This window comes from Uranotaenia lowii, chromosome 3 (genome assembly GCF_029784155.1).
Source record: "Uranotaenia lowii strain MFRU-FL chromosome 3, ASM2978415v1, whole genome shotgun sequence".
In the NCBI taxonomy this organism is placed as follows: Eukaryota; Metazoa; Arthropoda; class Insecta; order Diptera; family Culicidae; genus Uranotaenia; species Uranotaenia lowii.
This window is the reverse complement of record NC_073693.1, coordinates 12,060,313-12,087,768: the sequence shown is the minus strand read 5'-3', so window position 1 is coordinate 12,087,768 and position 27,456 is coordinate 12,060,313. Positions and strand designations below refer to the sequence as shown.

Sequence of the window (27,456 nt, the reverse complement as noted above, 5' to 3'; positions counted from 1 at the left end):
TATTGGTAGCGAAAAAATTCCCTCCCCAACACATCCATTTGGAGCCGGCTCCACACATGGGTTGGTGAGTTTTTTGTTCCTTCTTTCCACCACAATTGAGAAAAATGCCGGTCGCCAGCCAAGAATGAACAAGTTGATTCATGACGACCAGTCCTACAGAATTTCACAACAATAAAGTGCTTAGATTAACATAAGCAGCGATAGATAAACGCAGGGAATTAATTTTTCATTTCCAACATGCGATAGATAAGGTGGAAACATCCGATTTCCGTTGGCTTCGTAGTTGCACTCGATGATAACGATTAAAAAATAAAGTCATTTGACGCCTCGTGAAGCAATAAAAATCGATTAGGTAAACAGATCGATTTGTTTCAATGCTGATTTGGCACTTTTTTCTGGCGCATAAAATTGTTGGTTAGCACGAATGTCTGTTCCAAACATGAATTTCAATGAGCATAAACCCATATTTATGAATGGTTGAATCGAAATCGTTAAATTTGGTCAACCAAACTCGTTTTCGGATTAAAAACAAAATGTAAACGAGCAAAAAAGGATCTGTTTTGGAATATTTAAAACAGATTGTCAATCCATTTCATGACTCATAAATTTGACAAACTTACTCCTAATTGCGGTTTTGAATAATGATACCGTCAACTGGGGCAACATGCAACACTTTCCAACTTCAATGGCTTCTAAAATCTTAATGCTTACAGATATGCATATTTCTTGTACACCAATAGTTTAAAGGTTGATGGGACACAAAACTGACGTAGTCAGAAAAAATATTGGTTCTACCAGTTATTTTTAAATTAACAAAAACATGCGATTTTCACCCTACTAAGAAAAGGGGGTAAGTTGCAGAAAACTCTATAATTAATGAATAATCAAATGAAAACGTTTGAAAATTTAAAGTTTTTGATACATTTGTGATGTCATAACGCATAAAGCACCAATTGCAGTATTTTTTTTGTTTTGTTTGGATTAAGTTTTACATTTTTTCTGTCAAAAATTTAAAAAAAAAAGTGTTAATCTGCTGAATACATTTAGGGGTAAAAAATACTTCAAAACATTCTATTATCTTAAATCATGAAAAAACCTTAGGATGGATGAAATTTTAAAGTTAACAAACACAAAATGCAAAACAATCATATCCCAGCTTATGGAAACGCGATTTATGAGATTTAGTTCTTATTTCCATTTTGTTGCATTTTGCCCCAGTCAGCTAACTGAATTATAAAAATATTTATTTAAAAAAAATTCGTGATTGTTCGAAAAATATTTATACACCAACATTGTTCCTATTGGATAATGAAAGCAATATAAAGTTTGTAATTTGTATCATTAAGCCAATCCGTCATACGAGGTATAGTTTTTTTAAGGCATCGAAAAATGTTAAAATTTTAACATCCTTTGCTCGATTTTTTAAATTTTTTATGAGAATGAAAAACTTTAAAAAACTCTTTCACGATGTTAAAAACTATGCCATCATCAATTTGTTATCATTCAATGATAATTTTATTACAGTATATTGAAATAAAAATTGAATGAGTGTTGTGGTATACAAATGTTGCATCTAACCCTGCTTTTGCATGATGCCCCGTTTGACGGTACTTCACGAATCGAGCATTGATGGAAGCTATTGAGAAATAAAAAAAAAATATCTTGAAAATAACTCAAATATTTAGTATGGGAGAGTGGGGAATCATGCGCCACTTTTTTGTTGTTCCATAACTTTTTTTTATTATAAAAGATAAAATGCAAATAAAAAATGGTATGGTTTTCTACATTTTACAGGTATCACAAGGTATTTTTTTGAAATTTTAAATAAGTTATTTTCCCCAAATTCTGACTGTTTTTTTATCAAACTATATTTTTTGGATTTTGAAAAATTGTGGGGAATCGTGGGCCACCAAATCCAAATTGACCAAATAACATGCAAAGATAATAAAATTGACCCAAAACTGTGATTTCCTAATTAATTTAGTTATTTAAAAGCAATTTCAGATGATGAAATAAAATAGAGAGCTGTGTATGAACGCATAGATTCCAAAACCTGGCTCGCGAACGTTTTGGCAACATTTCTTATCTAGGATGGACAAAATTTTTTTCATAACTCTTCATTAGGCATAACAAAACTTTGCAGATAGGGAAAACGTATTTTAAGTTCCGAATGTGTATAAAAACATAAAAATATAGGTGATTCAAGATGTGTGGCCCACGATTCCCCACAAGCTATGATTTGCAAATTGGTTGCGTTTGTGTGACTTATTGATGTTTCATCAAAAATTCCTTTTCAACGTGAAAGATCATGACAAAACTTAGATCATAAGCGTATGAGCATATTTTTGTTATGCACTTTAGGTTCCCCATCGATGAAATTAGCGGGTGTTTTTTTAATTATGCAAGTAAATTTTTCTAACTTTTTTTAGCTTGATAAATAGAAGAAGCATATGATGCGTATTTCAGTTAACAACATATAGGAATATATGCTCACGCAAAGCGACGACGATGACAGTTGGTTTGAGATTTTTATCTCAACACACATCTGAGATATTAAAAGTGGCCCACGTTTCCCCACTCTCCCCTATGTTCAAATTTAACATCTTGTTTGTATATATTAAGATTGTTACCCAAAATGGGAAATGTTGCAGTGCAATCTGGAGCATACTTAAAAAAATCGAATTTTATATTTCCTTTCATTAATTTTAAGTTATTCTTGTAAGTGCAACAATAGATTGGGTTTATTTGTTTTTTTTTGAGTTTATCAAACCCTGGGGTTTAAAAAGCTTCATTTGATTTAAAGCTCACCCATGACATTTTGCAGATTTTTTAGGTAAAGTTAACATGAGTAAGTTTGAACTTTTATCTTCGTATGGAGAAAATGAATATTTTGTTCTTAAATATCAATTCAACTGATATCATTTTTGTCATCAATAGATTTTTTTTAATGACAACAGACATTCAACAACTAATAATGCGTTTGGCTGATAGAAAACGAAGCTATGGTCGTCAACAAGTTTGTTCAGCGGAAATTTCCTTCGGACGTAAAATGATCACAAATACCACGAAATGTAACCAATGTAACGGAAATTGTAAACTCTCCGGAGAATGAAAGAATGCTGAAATCGTGTAGGGTAGAAGCACTAGTTATTGAACAGGTACAGATATTGAACACTTGTAAAACATTTACCGATTAAAACAATAATATACAGTAGAAAAATGAATCAAAATTCGTTGTGCCACCGTTGAAGCATTTTCTACCTATGTTCAAATTTTTATCAAGAATCTCGGACTCTTAAAGCCACAATCCTCGAAACTTGAATATGTGTTCAAATTTTGGCTTGATTTTTTGACTGGATGAAGAAAACAGCCTATTTTTGATTGGGGGAAAAATTGGATAAAAGACAAATAAACGTCTAAGATAATGATATAAGTGTTTTCAACTAAGTCTTTTTGAATGATTTATGGAAGAGTGGCAGCCTTTATTGGTCGCGATTCGACCAGACCGAACTGAACGCCATAAAATTGATTTCGAGAAAATCGAGTTCAAAGTTCACAGCCCTACCAATTGATACCATTTTATTAGATATCTCATTTAATCATTTTATCATCACATTTAGACTCTTATAAAGCCTTCGAGGCTATACTGGTCGATTTCTGATTACACATCAAGCAGCAAACTGAATTTTAATAGCAATATGTTCGCACCCAGTTCACTCTGGTCGAACAAAAATGTTTAAAAAATTGCCATGCGTTATCATTTGACTGGGCAATTTGTTCTAAACGTAGGAGCCTACTAATAGGCGCTTTACAAGCAGCACCCAACGAGTATGGCTGATGCTTGGAAAATGTTTTTTTTCGTTGAGCCAGAGTGAACCGAGCCATACAAATTTCATACTTTTGGAATTCGGAATATCTTTGATTATTACTTACCGGTTCCGTTCTGAACGACAGTAAGCAATAAAATAAAGTATCTTTTATCGTTAAATGTTAAAAACTTTAACATCCCCTTGAGTAAATTTGAAAACAAAACTCAAGGGATTCGGTTCAGTCTGGCGGAACGAAATTTTAACAATCGCTTACAATCCGAAATATTAAGTTTTTAGCCCCGGGAACGTTTTTTAATCATTCAATTTATCAGATATTAGTTCGTGACGAGCCGAAGAACTGTTTTGAATCGAAAAAAACCAACACACATAAGATTGTTTCGCACAAAATCAGTTTTCATTACAAAAACAGACTTTTGTTTTTACCACTAAGGTGGCTCTCAGTTCACTTTGGCGCAACGCATTTTTGCTATTTCCACTGTCTGCAACATTGAAATTTTCTAATAAAATCAGAAAAAATAGGAAAAATGTTCTGATTTTCATTGGACAGGTAGTTTATCATGTTTCGCATCCGCTGCAATAGATAACTCAATTATTTTCAACTTGGCGTTCAGTTCGGTCTGGTCGAATCCCGGCCTATTATCCTTATTTTCTTAAAATTTAACAAACTAAAGTGTTCAATCATTGGATCACAGAAAACGCAAATGTTTCAATTATTGAACGTTCAATCTTGCAGTACTCGTTTCGTAAAGAAATGCAAGTACCAGTTATTGAACAAACATCGGTTGGTGTTTGGAAATGTAAACAAACTGTTTCTTGGTTGCTAGCTCAACCAAAATCGCCCCTGCAAGGCATACTATCAAGCGAAATACCCCTGAATATATGCAATGATATTCAATGTTTACGTGTTCAATAATTAGAACATTGCCTGTTCAATATTTGAAACATTGTGTTTAATTATTGGGACAAAAGTAATTTTGAATAAATAGGCTTAAATAATTATTTCAAAACATATTTCCACGAAAAAAATATATCGATTCGAAGCAGAGAAATAAGATTAAGCTACGCTATCAAAATTTTATCAGAAAAACCTTTCGTTTTTATTTATTGGCCACAAATGTGTTGAATCCCAAAGATGGTGTTCAATATATAGTGTTCTTACCCTATACATGGATACGCTGAATGACCGTAGGACCGGAAGAGGGGGGAGGGGGGTGTTGGGGATTAAATCCCCCCCCTATGAGGTTCCGAAAATGCCAAGCAAAATGTTCTTCTCTAAACTCAAAATTTCAAATTCTTAACCAAATTTTGATGAACTACTAAAATGATTCGAGAGTAATAATCTCAACTTAGAACTAAAGCCAAAATCTTGAAATTCTTATTCCAGTCTACAATTCTACTACAGTTTTTAAATAAATTTCTTATTTATTGGAAGATTTTTTTATTTAGATATTTATATAGGTAATTTCCTAATATCGCATTTCAATAACATAAGACTCAGCTAGGGTTACCATATCCCGCGACATGAAAAAGAGTACATTGAGATCATTTATCCAAAAGTCAGGAGAAACGTGGAACAGTAGAACCCCGTTCAGTTGAACTCCAGTTTTCTGTGCTCCCGCGTTATCCCAGCCATCAGGTTGACACAAGATCCTAATATTTACCGAGCTTTGCGTCCGGATGGTACGCAAAAGAAAATAAATCAAATTTAATTAGGAATAAAATAAAATAATAGTTGTATTCGGCAACACTGTAGATGAATAAAATAAAATAAATTTCTATGACAACATTTGCTATTTTGGCAGCCCTTGACAAACAAACAAAACAAAGTCAGTCATTGATCTATTCTTACGAGCGACAGACGTGTTTAAGTGAATCTCTGAATTGAGATTCGTAAAATCACGACAAGTAGAACCCCGCTTACCCGAGATAATTGGGGAAGGAACCACCTCGGATAAGTGAAACCTCAGATTAAACGAAAAACATTGACAAAACCAATCCTTTTTCTCTGGTTTTGCATATCATTCAGGCGCATAGCTAGGTTCTTAAATGAATGGATTAATGTATGGAATATTTCTGTTTACCTGTTCCTTTAAAATTTAATACTTTAACAAAATATCGCAAAGATAAAACACAATTTTACATGGATTTTGAATGAAAATATTAGCTCGGATAAGCAGGGTTCTACTGTACATATTTTGTGCTATCTGAGGCACCGATATATTTCAATTCAATCAAAAACTGTTAATGGCTTGGAAGTTATGTGACTTACATGATAATAATAAATTTTCTTTTGAAATATTCTTGTACTGTACCTAAATTTTGTGCATATTAATTACTGCTTGCATACTCAAAGGCGCTTTTCGCGCTCACTATTTTTAACGACTAAAAATGCATGAATATTAGAACAAAGTGGTAAAGTAATTTGTTGTAAGCTGTATTCCTCTTGTAATTTTTGCTAAGATGTAAATCAGGTTCATAAAATGTAAAAAATACGTTGGTTTTTCTGGTCAATTAATGTCTTTCAACAAAAAAGAGTACATTTGGTAAAATTTCACAAAAAGAAGAGTACGTCCAACTTTTTATCGAAAAAGAGTACATGTACTCTTAAAAGAGTACGTATGGTAACCCTAGACTAAGCTTGCAAGATTTCCCAGATGTTGCTCGATTTTGTTCATTTTATTTGCACAATCAAACGAAAATTTAAAAAATGATTCTTTCAAGTATTTTGCGTACAATTTTTTTGAGCAAATTTTATCAAAATTAATATGATTTAAAATTGACTGATGTGCTCAAACGATGGACTGAGCACTTCGAACAACTCTTCCGAGTCACGAATAGCGATGGCCAACAGAACCCGCAGCTTGAAGCGCCAACAGTAAGTCGCATAAATGGCGTCAACTCGGAAGCGCCCTCGCTGGCTCAAATAGAAGAGGCAATCAAAAACATGAAATCCAACAAAGCACCTGGGATCGATTGCATCCCTGCTGAAATGCTGAAAGCCGACCCTGCCCTATCAGCACAAATGTTGCACCGTCTTTTCGCTGACATCTGGGATACTGCAACATTCCCGGCCGACTGGATGCAGGGTATCCTCGTAAAGGTCCCGAAGAAAGGAGACCTGACAGAGTGCGGTAACTGGCGAGGCATAACGTTGATCTGTACAACCCTCAAAGTACTCTGCAAAGTGATCCTGAACAGGATCCGGGAGAAAATCGACGCTACACTCCGACGGCAAGAAGCTGGATTCCGATCCGGACGATCATGTGTGGACCCCATCACAACACTAAGAATAATACTGGAAAAAAATCAACGAATTCCAGGACTCTCTTCTGCTGGTGTTCGTTGATTTCGAAAAAGCATTCGACCGACTTAACCATGAAAACATCTGGGCGGCTCTAAGGCGACGAGGGGTCCCAGAGAAACTAGTCCATCTCATCGAACCACAATAAATACGAGGCATTTTCGTGCAAGGTCTTGCACGACGGTGTCTTGTCCGAACCAATCCCGGTAACTGCTGGAGTGAGACAAGGATGTATTTTATCACCGCTACCTTTTCTTATCGTAATGGATGAGATTCTGACTGGATCGATCGACTGTGCACCGAACCGAGGATTGCCGTGGAATCCTTCAACAATGGAGCATCTGAACGACCTTGACTTGGCTGACGATATTGTTTTGCTCGCCCAAACGCAACCGGATATGCAGAGCAAACTCGACGACCTCACCGAAAGTTCCAAGGCAGCAGGTCTCAAAGTCAATGTCGGAAAGACCAAGTCGATGGAGATCAATACAGAAAATCGTTCCAATTTCGTGGTAGCTGGACAACAGGTTGAGACAGTGGAGTGCTTCCAGTATCTTGGTAGCCAGATTACGCCTGATGGTGGTACCAAGAAGGACATCGAAACCCGGATCAGAAAAGCCCGATTTGCGTTTGCGAGTCTCCGAAACATCTGGCGGTCACGCCAGATCTCTCTACGAACTAAGATCCGAATCTTCAACTCAAACGTCAAATCCGTATTGCTGTACGGGTGTGAAACTTGGTGCACATATGCGGTGACGACGCGAAAACTGCAAGTTTTTGTGAATCGCTGCCTGCGGAACATCATCCGCGCTTGGTGGCCTGGCAACTGGATCTCAAACGTTGAACTTCATCGCCGGTGTCATCAAAAGGCGCTAGAAATCGAGATTCGGGAACGTAAGTGGAGATGGATTGGGCACACGCTGCGAAGAGACGAAAACCAGATTTGCAGAGAGGCGCTTGACTGGAATCCAGATGGGCATCGAAGAAGAGGCAGGCCCAAAAGCTCGTGGCGGCGAAGTCTAGCCGCTGAAATCCGCACAGTTGACGAGAACCTTGGCTGGCAGCAAGTGAAGACGCTGGCTCCGGATCGCCAGCAGTGGAGATCTTTTATCTCAGCCCTATGCGCCGGCCAATCGGCGCTGGACCCTTAGGTAGGTAGGTAAATGTTTTTTTAATTTACTTTTTACTTTAAAAAATCTGGGAAATAGTCATTCAGGCGAAAAATTCTCTGAGATTAGGTTCAGTCTGGTGAAAAATTGTCTAGGAAATTGTTCATTTTGGCAATCAATTTTTTGGGGAATGGTTCGTGTGAGGAAAGAAACCCGGATAAGTGTTTTTCTGGTGATAGAAATTCTGGGGATTTTTCATTTTGGGCAAAAGTTTTCGGAAAAATGGAGTGTAGCCGTTATTTACAAGATTGTTGAAAAGATTACGTTTTTAAGAAGTAATATTCTAACTTCAATGCGTTTTAGGGACGCTGTAGATTCGTTCAATTCCAGTTAAACTTTTATAATTTTCCTCCTAACCTCACGGCTACCCAAGCATTTCAAGTTACTTGTTTTACAAAAAAACTTTCTTTTAAGCGGTTTGGGGGTTAAACCCCTCTCCATGAGGGTCCAGGAAAAGAAAGAAAGGTATTCTACTCTTCACACAAAATTTCAAAATCTTAATCATAGTTTTATGATTGAGTGTGGCTATTCAAGAGTAACAATTTTAACTCAGAACTGATGCTAAAATATCGAAAACTAATCCCACGTTTAGTATTCTGTTACAGTTTTTCAAAATTTTCTCCCTTGTAGATAGAAATTTATTTCTGAATATTAAATGTTCAATGAGGTTGGTCTCATTTCGGAGGCTCTGGTTCCATATTATAAGAATCCAAATTGTCTTTCTGATTTCATATTTCGGATTCTGTATTCAGTTTAGGATTCTTGAAGAATCGAAATGGTCGATTTTGAGTTAATAATACCAAAATTAACTCACAATTGACCATTTTTGCACTTATACATTATATGCATTTTCAATATTAAGGTTAAATTTTTCTTAATATTCATATTCAAATTCGACGTTCTTAAACTGAATGCAAGATTTCAAACATAACACAGAGAATTCAGAAAACAAACAAAAAATTCAGAATTGAAAATTCAGAATCAGATTCGTCATTTGAAATTCATAAAATGTTATTTTCCCAAAAATGAATTTCATTCAAATTAAAAAAACAGATTGAAAGAATTAAGTCAAATTGAATCTAAAAGGCCAAACAGAATTTAAATTGATTGATGATTGGGGGCACTGAAATAAATTTCTCTTCTTGGCTCATATTTTAAATTGCGATCTGAAATTTAGATTCAGAAAACTTTTTGAAATTCTGAAACAGATTCAAAATTGAAGTATTAAATTCAGTTTCAGAATACTTGTTCCGAATGAATATTCAAAATTTAGGTTTAGATTCAGCTCTTGAATGAGTTTTACAATCAAGATAAAAAATATCAAGAATACTATTTCGTTGAGGAATTAAAATCGCACAGTCCTCAGACTTCTAATTATGTCTAAATTTCAAATTTTCAATCAAAGTTAATTTGTATACACAATTCAGCTGAAAGTCACAAATATAAAGAAGATCTTGAATTTATTTTGCATGTTTTGTTTATTAAAAATTCTAATTTTATTGAAAAATATCTACACCCAAAATTCAGCCTCTGTGCCAATGGCGTGTAGTCAATTTCATAGCATCATTGGTACAAGAAGATAACGCGACCGGCACTGATTCGATTTGCGCCCACCGGCATTAACCTCCCAGCGAAACCGAATTGCGTATGTCTGAATGAAACAAAATAAAAACGTTTTCGCGTCCCTCCCCATCGCATCACAAGCCGAAGAAGGATGGAAATAAATACCGGCCAACACCAGGCAGCCAGCGAACCGAGCACTGTGCGTGTGAATGTAGCAAAAGCAACAACAAAAACATCCTTTTAATTCAATCAACCGGCAAACACGGCTAAGCTGTGCGTGTGTATGTAGCAAAAGCAACAACAAAAACATTCCTTCAATTCACAGGCAAACAACACCGGCCAAGCTGCCCGGCTTTGGCAGCTGTGTATATGTAGCGTGTGTATGTAATAGCAGGCAGTAAGCAAAGCACAGTTCTCATTCAATGGGTTTCCCGTTCCTTCACTCCCGTTCCCTTTCCCGTTTCCATCTTAAGGCAAAGGAATGCATTGAAAGGAGGCCAAACGCCGGGAAGCCGCTGTTGTACGTTTTTTGTGATTGATCGGTAACAGAAAGCCTATGACAAATATACCTCATCTTGCATGAAGCTCGAACAGTACACTGGTTAGAATGTCGGACTGGCAAGACGATACAATTGGTGATGTGAGTTCGATTCTCACTACAGCGCTGTGGTTTTAATTTTTATTTTCTTGTTTCTGGGATGAATTATCCAATAGGAAGGAAATCCCATAAAATGTTTTTCTTGTTTCGCTTGAATGTAGTGGTCATCATTTTGGTTGGGAGCCGAGTCCTTATGCCAGTTACGGTTTTTCAAACATACCGTCTTCGGCACAGTGCACATTTCAGAGCATTATCGGCACAGAGATTTGCTAAAAAGGCATTGGATTTTTGCAACCTCTTCTATGGGACTACATAGGATATTAATAATGGGATTGGTTTTAAATGATAAATATGTGATGATAAAGAAACATCTATCTTCCTTATAGTCACTATAAAAAATCTAGAGGAAATAGTATATTTTCTTGGTGCATTGCACAACATTAGGTATATTGCAAATTTTTCAAGGTCCAACTAACAAACTAAAATCTTAACTTTGGATCGATTTCGCAAGATTAATATTTGAATTAAAATTTTAATCTTTTACATTTACTTTGGAAATTTGATTTATTTTTATCGATGGTTAAAATTTTTGCATTTGCTCAAGAGTTTGGTATATTAAACTTGTTTGTGAAGTTTCAAGTTTTTTCAGGAATTTGAATACTTACTTGTAAAAAAAATCTTATTCTATGCTCAAATCTACCAGACTCTTGAGTTAATTCAGAGCTTGTTATCACTGATAAAAATAAGTTCCTATTATGTTATTGAAGGTTTTCACTACATAAATTTTGCCTGATTTTTTCAAGATTTTGGGACGTGTTTTAAAAAGTTACTATTTCATACAAAAAAGCTTTTATGTAAAAAAAAACTTAAACATGAATAATCAATTAGTACTGAAGTATATAAGTATTTAGAAAAAAAAACAACCAACAAATCCTCTCCCTCTCTATGAGGCGGTTCTTCCTACGGTCCTGTATACAATAAACATAAGAAAATGAAAACTTTCGCAAAATTTTTGTGTTTAAAACAATAAAAATACCAGAAGAGATAAACTTTCAATAATTAAGGCTTTACGCAGACGTTGAAAGGTATGCAAAGAAGCTCCAAAAGTTTCAAACCTTATTTTTTGCATTTTTTTCAGATGGGGTCCTAGTTATGATAGCAAAATATGACGCATGTCAAGGTCTGTAAAATAAAAATTATATCACTGTCCTGCGATCGGTCAAATTTGACTCTTTATTTTGTGTGTTTCATTTTGAATTATTGTGCAATGAAAAGGGATATTTCTTTTGAACCATCTTCCGTTTTTTCGACATTGTCGTGAAAAATTTATCGGAATCATTTACGAATTCAATAACGAGATTCGGAAAGAATCTGATATGTAGTTTATGAAGTTGGGTTCTTATGTTATCAAAAAAGATACTTTTAAAGCGAGGTTTTTTTTCTTCAGTGTTAGGAATATCGAGAATTTGTTTTATTCAAACCAGAGTTCCGAAAATCACTCGGAAAAAACGCTCATGATAGGTTTCTAGTTGGAAACATTCAAAGCCGATTGCTGCTGCCTGTTGTTCCCTAGAGAATCGGCAGAGCGACAATGCGAAGTCAATGTAAACAAGATTCAAAAGCGAGAGCGGATTCGCATCTAAATCGATCTCTAAAGCTCACTACCTGGTGTATCAGAAGTGATTGAGACTCTTACTGATACAAGATCCAATTCGAAAATCCACTCACTCACTCACTCAAACTCAATCAATACGGCCTTGCATCGGTTCATACTGTCTGCGTACTTTCTGGCAAAGCGGCAGATACATATGTTCATACATACTGCCTGCGTGTTTGAATGGCTATTTTGGTCTTCCCCAACAACAGCAACAACAAAGCAAGATGTATCAAGCAGAGAGCATTCGATCATCGATCAGTAAACGAGTGAGTGAGTGAGTGATTGAGCAAGAAAAGTTATTGACTGAAAGAAGAAACTGAAAATCAGGTAGCTCCTCACTCAGTTGAGAATTCCAACTGGAGAAGAAACGTCTCTCTTTCAAATTTTTTTTCTTTAATTCTCGGAGCAGCGCTGTCGAACACAATCTTTGCCCCGCTGGGAGATAAACCAACCGACAATTTAGGTTTTGCTGTTGAAAACGTTTCAGGGTCTCTCATGAGAATTGAGTGATTTTCGGAACACTGCTCTTAATAAAATAATCGCCGGGGGGAGAGGCACTAGACGAAGCAATTGATACGTTTTTATTGTGCTATCGTTCAACACCATGCAGGAGTGCACCGAGTGGAAAGTCGCCTGAAGAACTTCTGCTGGGCCGACCAATGCGAACCGGTCTAGATTTGCTTCGACCACCTTCCGAGGTCCACAAAGAAGGAAGAACCAACCAAGAAGATCAGTTCAACAAAAAACATGGTACCAAAGCGAGGAACTACAGCATCCAAAGTCTCGTTTGGGCCAAGGTGTACCGCAACAACGATTGGACCTGGGAAGCCGGTGTCGTCCTGGAACGCTTGGGGAAAGTCATGTATAACGTGTGGCTTCTCTCTAAGAAATCTCTAATTCGTTCTCACTGCAACCAAATGAGAACCCGACATGATTCCGAAGACGATCAACAATCAACAACAACACCTGTCGCTCCTCAAGTTCCGCTGAGTATTCTCCTAGACAGTTGGGGCTTGAGTGAGCCAGCACCGGAAACGGGGGTAGAGCCTACAGGGCTAGGACAACGCCAGACAGATACGCAGCCGCAGGCTCCCCGCCGACGTACACCAAGACATCCAGCACCACTGGTTCCTACTCGCACATCTTCGCGGGTTCGAAGACCACCTGAGAGATATGAGCCGTACCAGCATTTCTAAAAGGGGGAGGTGTTGGGACCCCCCGTCATCATCGTCATCAACCAACTCATCCGCTGACAGCCGTCAGCCTGATAGACGTCACGGCTCCAACGATGATGGGCGGAAGCTCAACATAAGTGTCATTCCATCTTTACACTTTTATATTGCGATCTCAAGTAGTTAACACGTTTATTGTAGTTCTTAGAGTTTTAATAAACACCAATAATTTTAAACTTTAAAATAGTGTTTTACTACGCCCACACAAGATATCGCAACACTAATAAATTTCTGCAACTATGTTTTACGTTCAAAACAGTTCCAGTACTGGTTTTAGAAATCTAAAACATGACACATTCCTTTTAACAGAAAAAAATATTCGAAAAATATTGAAAAAAGTGATCAATCTTACCCCGTTTCAAGGTATAAAGATTTAACCCTATACTGCATGGACTATGAATCCGTTGAGAACAAAAATTCTGTCAATGGAAATAACTTTATTGACCTATCACCAAGCAATTTACGCCAAAAAAAAAATGTTTTTTTTTAAGTTTTTATTGTATATGTAAATATAGTAAGAAATGAGATAATTTTTTTTAATGATTATCACAAATGCAAATAGAATTTTTGATGCATTGAAATTATTTAAATTCTTTTACAGCACCGAGTTATGCTATAAAATGTGAAAAAACATCAATTAGACATCAAACAGAAAGAATAGGTCCAAATCGTTAATGAGCTCAAATTGTGATGCTCAAACTTGGTGCTGGTTCCTGAATTATGTTGGCCAAAAAAATATGCAGTAGATTTTAGAACTTGGTTTTTTTTTAAATCTTTAATCCTCATCGAAATGAAAATTTAGTCATTAGTTTTAAACTGAATACCGTCTACAAGTGAAAAATCTTAAAATCGATATCAATTTTTTTTAAAACGCCAATACACCACGACCTCTGTTTTGAGAAAACGCATAAGAAGTTTCATAAAAAAAATAATTAAGTGCCTATTTCACTGTATCTAACCATTTTCCTAATGAAGTACCTAAAATTTCCTAAACATAAGCATAATTTCATTCCGCGAATGATAAACACAGGTTTTCCGTGATTTTTACGTTAAAAATGGTTAAAGTGGATTTTTAGGCAGTTTGTTTTCTCATGTTGTCTGCTCGCCAAAATGCGAGTGCCTGTTCTGAAATCTAGATCCCATCCAGAATGACTGCTTTGACGCCTTTTTGAACACTCACCACAGAAGCAAAATTTATGCCAATTTTTGCTTGAAAAGCCGCTGCAAGTAATTTAACTGAACATCTTTGCACATTTCAACACACAATCATTCAAAATCGCTGTACTTTGCGTTTTTTGCCTTGAAAAAATTGATTTGAAAATATGCATAAGAATGCCCTTTTTCAAACTCGAATTTACAATAGGCCTTTTTGTTTGTGATGAAATTTGGATGGGAAAAACCATGGTTAGATGAAAAAAAAAAAACAAAAATTACTTTTCGCCTAAGAGAAAGGCATGATGCAAAGAGCATCGAGACTACCCTCTCATAAAAAAGCTATTCGCCTTATTAAAAAAAAAATAAATTAAGCTAAACTTAAATAAAAAAAAATAGAAGAAGATCATATTTTCAGATGTAAATAGAAAATTGCTAGTAACTGAATTGGTTTACAATTGGTGCATACGCCCTTTCAAAAATCGATACCGACATATTTAATCCACAGTATTGTTTTTAATATCTTTTAATTTTAATTATCACATTTATTACCTTGACAGAGTTGAGTCAGAAAAAAACCTTTTTTACAATCTTTTTTGTGTGTTTTATTGATGTAGGAATTTGCTATACGTTTATTTATTAACGTTTCGGTGATTTTCTTCTTTATTATAAAAGTTTCATCACAGTTATTAAATTTAAAAATCGCAAATCCTTTGAAGTTATACTTATTTTTTTTTTATTAAAAATACTTGAAATACAACTTTTAATAATTACATAAATCCTACACGACCTCAACTTTAATACTTAAGTCGCTGCTTAAGTCATTAAATTTTCATACGAAGTATGCTCGTTTTGCATTAAATAGTCCAAACCTTCCGAGAAGGCAGTTCTAGCTAAGGTTCTGTAATCCTAAGCTTTTTCTTTGGAAACTTCAAATTTTGAGCTCTTCGAGATACTGTACTTGAATATACAAACCCTGATAAAAAAAGAATTGAATGAAAACATTATGAACTAACTGCATGTGGTTTTGTAACTTTTTTTTTGTAAAATTCATGGATTTTCGGTTTAATGGTTGAATTAAAAAAATGATTTTAAGTAATATTGACTAATAACACGATTCCTTAAGAAAAATATATGCAGAAGTTAGGATGACTCTGAAATTATTTACACTTGGTGTAACAATGAGACCATTGCAAACTTTGTATTAAAAGTTTGAAACTCATAAATTTTTATACATCTCATTATTTTATACAACTTTTTTTTAAGAATAAATTCATAGCTGATTTATTTGTATGGGAGAGTGGGGAATCATGAGCCACTTTTTTTCGTTGTTCCATAACTTCTTTATTATTAAAGGTAAAATGAAAATAAAAAATGCTATGGTTTTCTACATTTTCAAGGTATCATAAGGTATTTTTTTGAAATTTTTAGTAAGTTATTTTCCCTAAAATCTGACTGTTTGAAAAAAAGCAATATTTTTTGGATTTTGAAAAATGGTGGGGAATCGTAGGCCACCAAATCCAAATTGACCAAATAACATGCAAAGTTTATGAGTTGACCCAAAACTGAGATTTCCTAATTCATTTCGTTATTTTAAAGCAATTTCAGATGATGAAATAAAAAGAGGGCTGTGTACGATCGCATAGATTCCAAAATCTGGTTCGCGAACGTTTTGGCAAAATTTCTTATATAGGATGGACAAAATATTTTTCATAACTCTTCATTTGGCATAAGAAAACTTTCCAGATAGGTAAAACGTATTTTAAGTCCTGATTGTGTAAAAAAAACTTAAAAATATAGGTGATTCAAGATGTGTGGTCCACGATTCCCCACAAGCTATGATTTGCAAATTGGTTGCGTTTGTGTGACTCATTGATGTTTCATCAAAAACTCCTTTTCCACGTGAAAGATTATGACAAAACTAAGATCATAAGCGTATGAGCATATTTTTGTTATGCCCTTTAGGTTCCTCATCGATGAAATTAGCGGGTGTTTTTTTAAATTGTGTAAGTAAATTTTTCTAATTTTTTTTAGCTTGATAAATAAAAGAAGCATGTGATGCGTATTTCAGTTAACAACATATAGGAATATATGCTCACGCAAAGCGACGACGATGACAGTTGGTTTGAGATTTTTATCTCAACACACATCTAAGATATTAAAAATGGCCCACTTTTCCCCATGGCCCACGATACCCCACTCTACCCTACAGTTATTTATGTAACTTATAGAGTTATAGAGTTTTGCATCAAGTTGTAGTTGAAGTTATCCAACTCGGCAAGCCTCGTTGTAATTGTACGACTTTTACCTACTAAAAATATACGACTAATACTGAAGAAAAAAAATACACATACTGAAAAAAACTACTTATTGAATTTTTTGCTTAACTAACTATTTATTAATACCCCATCTGAATTTTCTGACTTAAAAAATACGTAAAAATTTCTGTTTCTACACAAATTTCCAATCAGACTTCACAAATTCACGAATCATTCAGATTATTTTATTTTCTACGCAGAGGTGACCCAAAACGTATCAAAGCAATACATGGGAGCCATTTTTAAATTTGTAGAGGACTTTTATATTATTTATACCATGGATAATCGGAAGGAATCTTTTGGTTGCTTTTACTCAGTAGTATTTCATTCGAGTAGGCTCAAAACAAGCTATTAAAGTAAATTTAAGGTACTCCTTAGATCAAAATATTATTTAAGGTTGAAGAAATCACTGAAGGTTGGTCTTAACTTTCAAAATTAGTTTGAAAATGAAATTCTCCAAAGGTTTCAGACTAACTGTGACAGCATGGCGCCACTTAGTCTGTTTGCGTGCCCCCAAATGACAACCGTGGTCTAATCAAAATAAAAACACGACAAAAACGTCTTGAATTATAGCATTTCCTAAATTATCACCATCAGCGCCATTTAGCGACATCAGGTGTCGGTTGATTGTTGTGGGTCAGAAAATAACTTATTATTTCACAACCATTTATCACCCGGTCGTCGTCATCGGTGGGGAAAAACGGACAGTGAAAGCATCTCACGAAGGGGCGGCCGGCGGCGCGACGCCACCAAACGTATGCATCAAGAGGTAATCGATTCCAGATGACTCACGTATGCCGCAAATGAACTCGGACCAAACTACTACTCACAAGTGGGATGTTTGGGTGGGATCCAAACCACTACACAAACGCCGATCGAAGTTGGCGCTGGTGTTGGTGATGGGGCGTCGCGAGGTTATAAAAGATCTTGGTTGACGGCGTCGCGAGACAGTTTTACCCCACAGTTTCCCCAATCGAGAGTACGTTTGCCTGTTCTGTTTGTTGGTTGTTTTTGAAGGAGGGATAGAAATTTCGTCAGCTTGAGGATGAATAGCCAGATGATTGGATCGATTTCGGAGTTCAACAGTTCATATGACGATTGGAATGTGTACAGTGAGCGATTGGAGCAGTTCTTTGAAGTTAATGACGTTGCGCCAGAAAAGAGGAGCGCTTTCTTGATCAGTGTTATTGGAGCTGATGCGTACAAGAGTTTGCGAGATTTGTGCCACCCAACGGTGCCCAAGGATAAACCCTTCGAGGAGCTATGTGAGCTGCTGAGGAAGCAGTTTAGCCCTCAGGTTTCGATTTTCCGGGAGAGAGCCAAGTTCTACAACGCCCGGCAATTGACGCACGAAACCGTGATCGATTGGTATGGGGAGATAAAGAAGCTGTCGGTGGATTGCAAATTCGGATCGAATCTGGACGCAGTTTTGCTGGATAAGTTTATCACCGGACTGAACCCAGGTCAGGTGTTGGATCGATTGTGCGAAGAGAAGGAAACCTTGAAACTTGAACAGGCCCTGGATATTGCGATCAACAAGGAGTGTGCAACTAAGGAAAGTGGATCCTCACCGTTTCCGATTTGTGGTAAAAAAGGTGGAATTCGACAGGAATTCCCGAAACCACTCATTTGTCCACCTGGTCCTGGTCCCACTGGATATCGCCACCCTCAATTTGGCACCGGTTTCGGAGGCAAAGCACTCAATCAAACCTTCGGAGCTCCAGCTGCTCCCGTAACATTCGGCGGAACACCTATTCAAACCTTCGGAGCCGCTCCCGCTGCTCCCTTAGCATTCGGGGCACCGGCTGCAGCTTCTGCGAGTCTTTTCGCTGCTCCCCAAGCCAAGTTTGCTCTGTGCGCCGCTGCACCAGCAGCCGAAGAGCGCACGATCTGTGACGATGGCGCTCCCGAAACCTGTGATCGAGCTGGCGAAGATGTGCTTGAAGCCAAAGGAGGGCTCGGAGGAGCAGCAGCGGCAGTTGCTAAGGCTCCCAGGCGCCGTCAACGACGTCGTGGCGCAACTCGTCGCGCTGCTGCTGGCGGCGCTGCTGGTGAAGATGCTTCTGAGCGAGGCTCGGTTGCGGGCGAAGAACAATGAGCTATGACGACTGATGACGCACCGGATGTGAGCTCTTGAAGATTAGTTGGTAGCTAGATTAGATAGGAACTGATAGACGATAACAAATGCGCATTTAAACGAGTGCAAGTGATTGTGATAGTATTTTTTCTGTCTGTTTGTTGCGATTGAGGGCAACTTAGTATTTGAAACGAATACAATTTCTGATAATGTTAGCTTAGTGATAGGATTGATAGGTTTTGTTGATGATTGAAACAAATTAAAGTCAATCAATAATGTTAGAAAATTGAAATAAGTAAATTATGATACGAAATAAAATGAAACATTTTTTAAACAGACTTATTCGACGGTATATTTTATAAACAGAAAGTAACTTACTTTATTCATTTCACACATGGTATGGATAGAGGATAAACCGAAACAAATTCATAGCCAAATAATCCTAAATTTAAGACTGCAATTGTGTTCTATTATAACTTACTGACTGGCAATTAATTAACTCATGAATTCCAAATGTTTCCAAATATTGTTTGTCGAATTCAAATCAAAATATCAACCATTGGTGGTTAATCTAGAAGAAATAATAAGGTACCTAACAATAATTTGTAAAGATGTTTGATTATAAATTGTAAAGAGAATAGGTAAAATGTTCGTAATCGGTTAATTATCTAATCGGAACATTGAGCTTCGGTAACCCCCTATTTTGCTTAATCGTCGAATTAAAAAAATCCAACATTTTAAGTAAATCACATATCTTAAAAAAAAAACTGGCTTTAAAGCCACATTATTGAAATGTTTGATGATCGAGAAATTATAATGAGAATATGTTGAAGCTGACTCTTCCAGGGTGATAGTGGTTTTCGATTTTCAAATGTTATGACTTTCCAGTTTCCATTTACAACCCCTATCTCATGTTCTTCCAATATCTGATCCTAAATATGCCGACAAAATGATCACCGAAGCTCCCAAACAATTTTTTCCATCGGTACCCTACAAAAGGCGACTGCCTTTCTTTCCGGCTCATCAATTTCAATGCGCCATGAAAAACAAACCATTATCTATCGGAGCCGATTGCCAGGGATTCATTCAATAATCTCGAGTGATTTTTTACGGTTCCTTCCTCTTCTCCCATCTAAGTTTCGCATCCTGTCTGCATGGTCTCAAAAGCAACAGCAACGAAAACTAAATCGAAGCCAATCAACCGCAGACATATTTCTTCGAGCCTTCTGTCTCGGCTAGATTTCGACCATATTTCAAACAACCTCACTATTACTTCGGTTAGTTTGGGGCAGTTTGTCTGGCGTTCTGTTTCCTTTTTGAAACAGTGTTCTATGATATAAAAAAAATTCCAAACAAGGTACAATCCAAAAAAGGATACAGTTCGAAAAAAGGTAATTTATCATAAATTTAAGTGATATTTAAAATTAAAAAAAAAACAACAATATTATATGCAACAAACAGATACTAAACAGGTGTCTAAAAGCCGTAAATGTGTGAAAAGTGGTATCGTGATGAATAATAATGATTTTAACAATAACTGTTCAAAGACAAAAATCTCAAAAATGGGGACTGTCTTGTGCCAAAGGTATCTGATCTGATGCTTCTTTTCAACAATGACACCACATGGCCTAACCTTTCCTGTCCTGTCCAATTCAACCATTCTTGCGGGGTTAATGGGAATCGATTTCCTATTTCAGAATCATCCCCCCTTGCAATCCTATTAGAGGGAAATCGTTGCCAAAGCGTTTGCCACAGAAATTTTATATTACGACGATCTATTGGCGGCTTTGCGATGGCGTGGCAACAGAACAGCAGCAGCCTCCATCATCATGTCAATACAAGATGTGATTGGATCCCCCCTTTTTTTTAATACCTACTTTGGTCGGAATCGCTGTTTGCAAATCGTTAAATGTGGCGAATGATAAATGGAGCATCACGCTCACTGGATCTGTGTACGGAAACCTTGGTGATGCGTGGGACATTTTGAAGGTTTTTGATGCGCCTACCCTTGCCCTTGGAATTTGTTTGCGTGATTAAATAGCTGTTTCATCTTCAAAAAGGGTTATTTCATGGTAACGTCAAGAAGAATATTCTCAGGATGTCTAGCCTCTTTTTGGCTGGAAAATATGTTCAATCTGAACGAGGATTATCAATCATACTTCAATGACGTAGGACAAGTTTTCCCGAATTGTAACCCTTTTAGCGAACAATACTTTTGATAGGGGTCAATACAATCATCAATTGTCACATCCAAGATTTTTTCTTTAATGAATTTCATAACCAGTTAGCTCAATTGCGAGAAAATTTCCATTTCTGTGGATATCTTGAACTAGAAAAACATACCAATAACTCGCAACACATTATGAACGCTGGATTTGCTGATTCGTTATCGGGGGCTTTCATCCAGGTGTCGAATTGTGACAACTGAAGATTGGATCATCATCGCAGGAGGGTATGAAAAAATCAAAATGCTTATATTTCCGTTCACAATCTGTACCCAGTGATTTCCGGCGAATGTCAGTCAAACTGTTTTCGAAACAAAAGAACGATTTATCTCGCAAAATAAGTGACACATTATTGAGCAAAAAAAAAGTGCATAATGGCTCTCATCTACGATAGTCAGTTTCAAAAGCAATGAATGGGGTGGAATTTATTCAAAGGAATTAAGTTTGATACCAGCTTCGACCAACTGAGATGAGAAAGAATAATAATCCTAAAAGGGTAAAATAGCTAGGATTCGACAGTTTGTATTTGTTTCATTGAAAAAAAAAAAAACATTTAAATTGAATGATATTATTCATGTCAAATATGATAAGTTGTATAAACTAGACTTTTCTCTGTATTCTTTATTGATTATCTACAAGTAAAGTTTTAATTTTCAGAAGAACATTTTCACTCCTATGTTTCCAAAGGAATATGAATATTTTTGTATTGCAATTGCTTGAATACTGCTTGACGTTTTTACACCTCATACACTGAACGATAGGTGTCAAAAAAATTTTTTATGTGAATTTTAGAGCCAAATTTCGACGAATTGTGAAATTGAAAAATAATTTCAGAAAGGCAGTCATTGATTGAAAACTAGAATTTCAATGTTTTTTTTCTCTTTTACGGTGTCTTTCCACAGTGATATTATTCGAAAAAAGTTAAGTATTTCTATGTGTCAGAATCTTTCACATCTGGCCTAAGGTACTGAAACAAATAAAAGAACTGGACACTTACACTGCCGGCCAAAAGTTTGGGATCAACACTTCAAAAACATGAAAATTTTCTCTCTATTATGTGTAGCGAGCCTACTTGGTTGAATAATTCTTCTGAAACAAAGCAATCGAAAGAAAAACTATTCATTTCATCGAAAAACTTTCTATGGAGGAAATGAAGGTGTTAATTTGACATTTAATTATAAAAAAAAAGAATAAAAAAAAGATTTATCATTAATCACAAGAAATACTCTTACTTTATCATAAATTTTTTTTTTAATCTTTGCACACTTTTTTCAGGCATGTATTGATCTATTATTTTTACCAAGGATGCAAAACCTTTGCAATAATCGTGATATTTTACACAAATTCACCTGAAAAAAGCAACGCGAATCTGGTTGGAACCTTTTTATGAGTAAGTATCTCGAAGAATTTGACCTCTTAAATTCGTTTTTAACATAAATTTCCTGGTTCATCAGAACACATCTGTCATATCTGCTATTTCCGAGAGGAAGTGCCCGGATACTAAATGATCATAGCTTTAAATAAGAGCAAGCAGTCAGATTCCTGCAAAATTAGGAAAATACAGAGACCCAGAATGAATTTTGAGGCTTCCAGATCAGAGTGCTAGCTTCTATTGAATAGAAAAAAAGCTCAATAATCAGATTAAGAATTCATTTTCAAAACATTCAATCACTTTTCAGATTTGTTGATAGTCAGAATACAGGAACAGAATGAGAATCGAGTACGAAAATGTACTTACAATTCATAATAGCTTCCAAATGTATTGACCATTTTTTACGAAAAACATCTCACGCATTTTAAAACACACATTCGCGGCGATTAACGAAAAATTAACGATCTATAAACAACTTAAAGACTGGAGATTCTGAAAACACAAAATAAATTTAATAGAAAGTCCTAACGCTCTACGAAATATCGAAATAATCATAACTTCTACTGCAAAGAATAATACATCATTGTTGAACATTACAAACTACAATCTCAAATCCAAATTGAAAATCATCTGCAAACAACTTTCACATATTTCTGATTTTTGGATATGCCGTAAGAAGTTTGTATCAAGGGTTTTTTGATTTTTTTCCGATAAATATTCAGATCTTGGGGTCGAGGATCGCAGCAAGCCGTGCTCGAGAACGAACGTATTTTTTCCAACGTCGCGTTTCTCTCGTTTGTATTTTCGCGAATATCAATTTTGGTGAATTTTAGGTGTTTTGGAGACTTCTGTTTAGAAAGATAACGCGATAGAGGAAAAACTCGTTACCTTAGTACCATCAACTTGAAAGATGCTTTCTTACAAGTTCCTCTATCGCGCGAATCAAAACCACTGACAGCGTTTTGTATCCAAGGACGTGGCTTGTTCCAGTACACCCGCCTTCCTTCCGGTCTGTGTAACAGTCCTGCAACATTATCCCGTCTCATGGACCGAATTCTGGGAAACGGTGCACTGGAACCACAAGTATTCGTGTACCTGGACGACATAATTCTGGCTAGTGATAGTTTTGAGGAGCATATCAGCATACCCAAATTAGTGAAATGGACTCCAGAAGCGGAAGACGCGTTCCGGAAAATCAAGGAGAAATTAGTGACCGCTCCAATTCTGTCGAACCCCGATTTTGAGTTAGAGTTTGTTGTCCAGACAGATGCCAGCGACAAAGCCGTAGCGGGATTACTAACGCAGGTGCCAGCTGGATCTGAGAAAGTGATCAGCTTTTTCTCGCGGAAACTCAACTCGGCTCAACAAAACTACTCGGCTACCGAAAAGGAAGCATTAGCGGCACTTCATCCATTGACAAATTTCGGGGTTATATAGAAGCCAGCCACTTTACCTTGGTGACGGATGCCTCGGCCTTGCAGTACATCCGGAACAACAAATGGAAACCGTCATCTCGATGGAGCAGATGGAGTTTGGAGCTGCAGCATTTGCGCTGTGCAGGGTTCAATGTTCCAAGAATTAGTGAATAAAGTTCAGCAAAACCCAGAACAGTATCCGGATTTTCGCTTCGAAGATGATCAGCTGTGGAAGTATGTGACCGTTGAGGAGGAGCCATATGACGTACGATTCGAGTGGAAAATGGTTCCACCTCCGGAAACCCGAACGCAGATAATCAAGCAGGAACACGAAATGAGCTTTCATCTCGGAGTGGAAAAGACGCTGTCACGACTTCAGCTTCGCTATTATTGGCCACATATGGCAACAGAAGTTCGAAAGTTAATTCAGAAATGTACGGTGTGTAAGGAGACGAAACCAGCCACAGTGCCGGTTGTACCGCTGATGGGTAAGCAGAAAATAGCAGATCACCCCTGGCAGATAGTTGCAATGGATTACATTGGACCTTTGCCGAAAAGTCGATCAGGATTCATGCATATTTTGATGATTCAGGACCTGTTCAGCAAATGGTGTCAACTTCATCCAGTTCGACAAGTTGAGACAGGAAATCTTTGCAAAATTCTTCGCGAGGAATGGTTTCTAAAACACTCGATAACGGAGATCGTGTTAACAGACAACGCAACGACTTTTACGTCTAAAGATTTTCGAAGCTTACTGGAACGATTTGAAGTCAAACACTGGACAACCTCACGCCACCACAGCCAAGGAAATCCAGTGGAGCGCCTAAATCGTTCCATTAATGCTGCCATTCGCACGTACTGTAAAAAGGACCAGCGATGTTGGGATATCCGAATTGCCGACATTCAACACGTGTTTAACAACACGGTGCATTCCGCTACCGGTTGTACGCCGTATTTCGTCACGCACAAACATGAGATTGCCAGAACTGGCCCAGATCATAGCCGCTGGCGTCACAAAGAAGATTATGTTCCCGAATATGATTCGAATATCAGTGAAGAGATATACTCTAAGCTCTAAGGGTCCAGCGCCGATTGACCGGCGCATAGGGCTGAGATAAAAGATCTCCACTGCTGGCGATCCGGAGCCAGCGTCTTCACTTGCTGCCAGCCAAGGTTCTCGTCAACTGTGCGGATTTCAGCGGCTAGACTTCGCCGCCACGAGCTTTTGGGCCTGCCTCTTCTTCGATGCCCATCTGGATTCCAGTCAAGCGCCTCTCTGCAAATCTGGTTTTCGTCTCTTCGCAGCGTGTGCCCAATCCATCTCCACTTACGTTCCCGAATCTCGATTTCTAGCGCCTTTTGATGACACCGGCGATGAAGTTCAACGTTTGAGATCCAGTTGCCAGGCCACCAAGCGCGGATGATGTTCCGCAGGCAGCGATTCACAAAAACTTGCAGTTTTCGCGTCGTCACCGCATATGTGCACCAAGTTTCACACCCGTACAGCAATACGGATTTGACGTTTGAGTTGAAGATTCGGATCTTAGTTCGTAGAGAGATCTGGCGTGACCGCCAGATGTTTCGGAGACTCGCAAACGCAAATCGGGCTTTTCTGATCCGGGTTTCGATGTCCTTCTTGGTACCACCATCAGGCGTAATCTGGCTACCAAGATACTGGAAGCACTCCACTGTCTCAACCTGTTGTCCAGCTACCACGAAATTGGAACGATTTTCTGTATTGATTTCCATCGACTTGGTCTTTCCGACATTGATTTTGAGACCTGCTGCCTTGGAGCTTTCGGTGAGGTCGTCGAGTTTGCTCTGCATGTCTTGTTGTGTTTGGGCGAGCAAAACAATATCGTCTGCCAGGTCAAGGTCGTTCAGTTGCTCCATGGTTGAAGGATTCCACGGCAATCCTCGGTTTGGTCTACAGTCAATCGATCCAGTCAAGATCTCATCCATTACGATGAGAAAAAGCAGCGGTGACAAAATACATCCTTGTCTCACTCCAGCAGTTACCGGGATTGGTTCGGACAAGACACCGTCGTGCAAGACCTTACACGAAAATGCCTCGTACTGTGCTTCGATGAGATGGACTAGTTTCTCTGGGACCCCTCGTCGTCTAAGAGCAGCCCAGATGTTTTCGTGGTTCAGTCGGTCAAATGCTTTTTCGAAATCAACGAACACCAGCAGAAGAGAGTCCTGGAATTCGTTGATTTGTTCCAGTATTATTCGTAGCGTTGTGATGTGGTCCACACATGATCGTCCGGATCGGAATCCAGCTTGTTGCCGTCGGAGTGTAGCGTCGATTTTCTCCTGGATCCTGTTCAGGATCACTTTGCAGAGTACTTTAAGGGTTGTACAGATCAAAGTTATGGCACGCCAGTTACCGCACTCTGTTAGGTCTCCTTTCTTTGGGACCTTTACGAGGATACCCTGCATCCAGTCGGCCGGGAATGTTGCAGTATCCCAAATGTCAGCGAAAAGACGGTGCAACATTTGTGATGACAAGGCAGGGTCGGCTTTGAGCATTTCAGCAGGAATGCAATCGATTCCAGGCGCTTTGTTGGATTTCCTGTCCTTGATTGCCGCTTCTATTTCAGCCAGCGTGGGCGCTTCCGAGTTGACGCCATTAATGCGACTTACTGTGGGCGCCTCGAGCTGCGGGTTCTGTTGGCCATTGCTATTTGTAACTCGGAAAAGTTGATCAAAATGCTCAGTCCAACGCTTGAGCTGATCTGTTCGATCTGTCAGCAGCTGACCTGCTCGGTTTTTCAGCGGCATTCTTGCATTAGTCCTTGCACCACTAAGGCGGCGAGAAATATCATATAATAATCGGATATCTCCAATGGCGGCGGCTCTTTCTCCCTCTTCGGCTAGGGAGTTTGTCCAGGCTCTCTTGTCTCGTCTACAAGCTCGTTTAACTGCCTTTTCCAGCTCCGCATATCGTAAGCGGGCGGCTGCTTTGGCTGACCCGGTACATGCCTGCTCAATTCCGACTTTCGCCTTTCTCCGATCATCGATCATCCTCCAGGTTTCATCCGACATCCATTCACTTCGTCTTCCACAAACTTTACCGAGAGTACCATGGCTCGTCGTGGTAAAGGCATTCTTGATTCCACACCACTGTTCTTCGACTGTTCCGTCTGTCGGCAGTTCCGAGGCTCGGGATTCTAGCTGTTCAACGTATGCCCTTTTCACCTCTGGATTCTCCAACCGGCGGACGTCGTATCGACACCCGACTTTCTCCTCGCGCCGTTGGACACGCGCAACCCTCAGTCGTATCTCGCCAAGGACGAGGTGATGGTCGGATGCAATGTCTGCGCTTCGTTTGTTGCGGACATCAAGAAGGCTCCTTCTCCATTTTCGACTGATGCAGATGTGGTCAATTTGATTTTCGGTTCGGCCATCTCGGGATACCCAAGTGACCTTATGTGCTGGTCGATGGGGGAAGAGCGATCCACCGATCACCATGTTGTTGTTGCCACAAAATTCTACAAACAGCTCTCCGTTTTCGCTCATCTGTCCTAGACCATGGCGCCCCATG

The 27,456-nt window shown here is 37.9% G+C and overlaps 2 protein-coding genes across 4 annotated transcripts in view; one reads left to right on the top strand and one right to left on the bottom strand.

The window, feature by feature from the left end:
- Positions 1 to 27,456, bottom strand: part of LOC129750963 (opsin, ultraviolet-sensitive) — a 422,334-nt gene that overhangs the window by 13,520 nt on the left and 381,358 nt on the right. The gene's annotated exons all lie outside the window — the stretch shown is intronic.
- LOC129750967 (uncharacterized) lies at positions 17,758 to 19,235 on the top strand. The gene has a single exon (XM_055746196.1). The coding sequence runs from the start codon at positions 17,866 to 17,868 to the stop codon at positions 18,916 to 18,918; it is 1,053 nt and encodes a 350-aa protein (XP_055602171.1). The 5' UTR covers positions 17,758 to 17,865; the 3' UTR covers positions 18,919 to 19,235.